Source organism: Scylla paramamosain, chromosome 49 (assembly GCF_035594125.1).
Source record: "Scylla paramamosain isolate STU-SP2022 chromosome 49, ASM3559412v1, whole genome shotgun sequence".
NCBI classification, from domain to species: domain Eukaryota; kingdom Metazoa; phylum Arthropoda; class Malacostraca; order Decapoda; family Portunidae; genus Scylla; species Scylla paramamosain.
In genome coordinates this window covers 1,707,501-1,712,500 of record NC_087199.1, presented here as the reverse complement: position 1 = coordinate 1,712,500, position 5,000 = coordinate 1,707,501, and the positions used below count along the sequence as shown (strand labels likewise).

Here is a 5,000-nt window from a genome sequence, read left to right as displayed (position 1 = left end):
AGAGAGAGAGAGAGAGAGAGAGAGAGAGAGAGAGAGAGAGAGAGTTAAAGCTTTATTCATGAGTCAATGCACAGCCACACCTTGAGTTAGTTAAGAGAGAGAGAGAGAGAGAGAGTTTTTGTAAGTTTGGTATAATTTTTTTTTTTGAGTGTTTTGTGTGTAAGAGACTTTATTTTAATTTATGCTTTGTGTGTGAGTGTGTATGTGTGTGTGTGTGTGTGTGTGTGTGTGTTTTGTACTCTACCATACATACATACAATGATCTACACACACACACACACGCACACACAACCAAAACACACCACAAACAACACCATTTCAACACCCCACACCCCCAAAACACCCGACCACTTCACAGGGTAAGCGTCGGGGCCAGTATGAAATTAAAGACCCCCCTCGCAGCCTCCCGTAGAGTGAGAGAGAGAGGCAATGTGGGAGAGACTGCCGGAGATGCCACAACGTCCACAGGATTCGCCTTGAGTTTACACGTGACGCATTTGATTGCCGAGAGAGAGAGGGAGAGGTGATCCGTGCCGACGCCAGCTGTCATAGTGCCGGTGAACTCCACTACGTCGCCCTCTCGTAACCCCATCATGAAATTCGTAAAGGTGTGGTCGGCGTGCAGGCTGACCTCCGCGTCAACGCCAAACTTCCAATACGACTCTTGCATTCCGAGTTTAACAGCGAACATAAACTCATTCCACTCGTCCAGGGAGCACGCCGACCCCCCCAGGGCAGAACGGATAGCCAGGCACCTGTTCTGTGTAGTGGCATCCTTGCTGTTGCATTCTGGGAGTCTGCGGCCGAGGTAACACCTAACAGGACCCTCAAGAAAAGCAGGAAGAAATGAGAGGATTTTTAAAGGTATATTCCTGATGGTTGTCACTGTTACCTGCGTGATGGACCCTCGCCACCTGACAGCTGTGCCGATGAGGGGCGCACACCCATGCACGTTCTCGGCCTGCATCGTTTTCGCAGCACACACGTTCTTGTACACATCCCACTGCAGTGTTGAGTGCTGTGGGGGTGCAGGTGAGAACGCAGCATTGGGCCTAAGTAGCAACAGTATAACAGCACAGACTATTGTGACTCTAAACATGACTGAGGTTAATCTTGGCCACAAACGCTGACACAGGAACGCCACACAGCCACACAGCAGGAACGTCACAGCTAACATCTCCTGCGTCGCGCCGATTTTAAACACCACAGCACACAGTACCAACGGAACGCACAGCACAGTGACAGACGCAGCAGCAGCCACCAGAGTCAGCACCAGCCACACAGCGACCGGACACATCAACTCCTGTGGTGCTGTGACCTTGCTGCACCCCACGACAGCCAGGTGTGCCCATGCCAGCCCTGCAAGGTGCGACGGCAGGTGTGTGGGGCCCCTTACAACACCCACACACACCTGTAACATGAACCACAGCAGGTGTAGGATTGTACCAACGCCAAAATTTAGGTTTACACCACCCCACACCTGAAATGAACTTCCAAACACCCATTCATTTACACCCACTGACTTCAGAGTACCAGCCACCACACCTTCCACACCTGCAACATCTACCACACCCGGATTAAGAGCCAGGAGGTACAGGGCCAGAGAGACGAGGTGCCATAACTCAACACGGTCGACAGCCAAGAAAAAAATGAGGAAGCCAAACACAAACAAGACTGGCAGGAACGCGACAAACAGCGTGTGTGGGATGAGAGGCATGGCACTGACAAACACAAGGACAGACACACACAGCAGAGCATACGGCCTCCAGCACTGAGCCCTGAACCTCCTCTCGGCCACAGCAACGTCCAACTCGCTGCAAAAGTGAACGAAAACCCTCGACCACATCCGATGACATGACAGTCGTTTTCCGTTCAGTAGAATGGCTGACGACGACGCCACCATCACCACAAACCCCACACAGAACACCAGAACTGGCAACACACCGCTAAACACCGACAGACGCGAACCAAACACGTAAAACAGCACTGACAACACCACCAAGCTAAACACACTCACAAACACACCATACCTCCTTGCAAACTGGGGTAAACTGACTGCGAGAAACTGCAAACACGCGTTATAGAGATCTTGCAGGAGTTTGAGAGGCCTGTGGACGAGGGAGTGGAGTGTGGTGCGTGTATGGGGGTGTGTGGGGGTGAGAGGCAGGGACAGGAGGTGATGCAGAGGTGGTATACAGCCCTGGTGGTGAAAGACGGCTGCAGAGACTAAGTGGTCCTCGGAAAGTCGCTCTCCTCCATACAGTTCCTCCAGGTTGGCTGTGTTGGGGGTCTCAGGGGGTGCTGTGGATGTCTGGCTGTCCTGTGGGAGGTATCAGGTTAGGTTAGGTTTGGCTGGGGAAACAAAAGATTGCTGAATGAATGACACTTAACCGCTCATCTGGTGTTAAAGATCGTTAGCTTAGACTTGGCTGCAGATAATGATAATAATAATAATAGTAATAATAATAATAAACGAGTCTTATTTTTGCCTTTTTTCTTAATGTCAAAGGAGAATTTTCAAGTTAACAAGTACATTTCTCTCAGTGCCCCCTGTCGCTCCCTTCCCCCCTCACCTGCTGGCCCTTCATGTCGCTGCAGGGGGGGGCCACCTCTCCTGCCAGCACCTCCTGCACCTTCCGCGCCAAACTGCTGCTGCTCACCATCTCGTTGCCGTCACTAATGCTGCAGGAGGACGTTAGATTAGGTTAGGTGTATATGTGTGTGTGTGTGTGTGTGTGTGTGTGTGTGTGTGTGTGTGTGTGTGTGTGTGTAAGATATTTCTGAGTCTATGTATATAACTCTCTCTTTCTCTCTCTTCTTTTTTCTCTCTCTTTTTTCATTTTCCATATCAACATATCTTCACTCCTTTCTACTTCCTTCCTTTCTCTTCTTCCTGTACTTCTATGTCTCCTATTTTTGTCTCTCTTTCCTTTGCAGGTTTCATATTTTCACCACACACACACACACACACACACACACACACACACACACACACACACACACACACACCTGGCAAAGAGAAGCCGCCCTGCCCTTCTCGCCAGCTTCTCCTGCAGTTCCATAGCCAGGCATTCCCGCACTTCATGATAATTATGCTCACAGATACCTGGGGGGGAGCGGGGGGGACACACTCATCAGAACATCGAGGAATTTGATCGCTACAGCCTATTAAACTACAAATAATGGCAGTAATTTTCACTACAGCTGTTAAACTGTTAGAACGCTGAAAACTCCCTTGAGAATCCCAGTAACTTCCACTACAGCCTGTTAAACTATCCCTGGAACCTTGAAAACCCCAGTAACTTCCACTGCAGCCCGTTAAACTATCCCTGGAACCTTGAAAACCCCAGTAACTTCCACTACAGCCCGTTAAACTATCCCTGGAACCTTGAAAACCCCAGTAACTTCCACTACAGCCCGTTAAACTATCCCTGGAACCTTGAAAACCCCAGTAACTTCCACTGCAGCCTGTTAAACTATCCCTGGAACCTTGAAAACCCCAGTAACTTCCACTACAGCCTGTTAAACTAATGAACCACGAAAAAAAACCCTTGAGAACCCCAACAACACAATGAAAACACCTAAAAAAAAAACATAACTTAACACAACACACCCACAACACCCTTGAAAACCCCAGTAACTCAACACAAGACCCGCAACACACCCAAACACCCTCCAGACAGCTTTTTTACCAGTGTTAGTGTTGAGGCAGTGTTGCAGCAGCTGTGTGGCTTCAGCGCTGCCCTGGTGGGAGGCGCGGGTGAGCCAGAACACAGCCAAGCGTGCCTCCTCCTCCCATGCACTCCCATCTTCCCCATCACCTCCCTCTGTGGATAACGATGGGTGAATGATGGGCTAGGTATGGTGATATTTAGTTTACGCACTCTCTCTCTCGTTCTCTCTATCTCTCTCTTTCTCACCCTGGCTCAGTTGGTCCAACAGAGTACGTCCCATTACCAGCTGCGATTCTGGGCACCCATCCTCTGCCAGCTGACTGCGCATCCTCCTCAGAAGACCCTTGGGACCTCCAGCTGTGACAATAATGATGATAATGTTAGGTTATGCAGTAGTAGTAGTAGTAGTAGTAGTAATTCTTGTTTCTTACCAATTTATTTACTTATTTATTCATTTATTTATATACTGAAGGTTTAAGATAAGGAAGGATAGAATTTATGATTAGGTTAGGTTAGGTACAAACAACGTATGTTAGGTTAGGTTAGGTTAGTGATCTTCAAGGGGTGTTCAGGGGGAGACGAGGCCCCATAGTTAAGTCAAGTTTTCAAAATACCACCATTAAAGTTTTTGCATGATGTTAACTACAATACAACTCGTTAGGAGCACACCAGCGTTAGACACAGCGATAATACGTTAGGAACACACCGGTGCTGCCATTAGGTTAGGTCACACTAAATTAGCCAACACATTAGGTTAGGAAGACAGTCGGCGGGTTCCCCACTGACACACCCGACACACGCACACACGCACACACTCACTCTGTACACTCCATTGCTTCCTGGCCTTCCTGCCGCCCTGTTGACAAGAGGCGTCACTCTCCACGGGCAGAGTGGCGGCCATGCTGCCTCACCACGCCCACGCCGCGCCCACGCCTGCACACCTGTCACTGACTCACCAATGCAACCACCGGGCGGCCTTCACATGTGTCAACCCGCCAGTCGCCACCCACACCTGCTCTTGATCTTGGCGGGGGGGAGGGGGTCACCTGGCGCCCCTTCAAACACTCGTGCGTGGTGAGGCGTGAGGCAAGCAGCAGTTAATAATGTTGTTTTTCTTCGTTTTTAAAGGAAATTGTTGTTTTTCGTTTGTTTTAAGCTAATATTTTTTTTCTTTTCAGGTAATAGGTGTGTTTTTTTTTTATCCTGTATTGTAATATAATTGTACTTTTAATCGAACCTTCTGCTGCTACTACTACTACTACTACTACTACTACTACTACTATTGCTGCTGATTTTAAGCTTGGTTCTCGCAGGAGTTTGTAATAA

General features: G+C 48.9%; 1 protein-coding gene across 2 annotated transcripts in view; it reads right to left on the bottom strand.

Annotated features, from left to right (window-relative positions):
- LOC135095406 (wolframin-like) overlaps window positions 1–4,755 on the bottom strand; it is a 5,062-nt gene extending 307 nt beyond the window's left edge. The window contains exons 1-6 of one of the 2 annotated variants that reach the window (XM_063996212.1): window positions 4,631–4,755; window positions 3,921–4,031; window positions 3,693–3,827; window positions 3,010–3,106; window positions 2,574–2,682; window positions 1–2,320 (exon numbers count right to left, since the gene is read on the bottom strand). The exon at window positions 1–2,320 is cut by the window's left edge and continues 307 nt beyond it. In XM_063996212.1, coding sequence (XP_063852282.1) covers window positions 353–2,320; window positions 2,574–2,682; window positions 3,010–3,106; window positions 3,693–3,827; window positions 3,921–4,002 — 2,391 coding nt within the window. In that variant the 5' untranslated portion in view covers window positions 4,003–4,031; window positions 4,631–4,755 and the 3' untranslated portion in view covers window positions 1–352. Of the gene's footprint in view, window positions 2,321–2,573; window positions 2,683–3,009; window positions 3,107–3,692; window positions 3,828–3,920; window positions 4,032–4,493 lie in introns of both variants that reach the window. The other variant, XM_063996211.1, reaches the window with a different exon arrangement.
- Window positions 4,756–5,000: the final 245 nt, after the last annotated feature.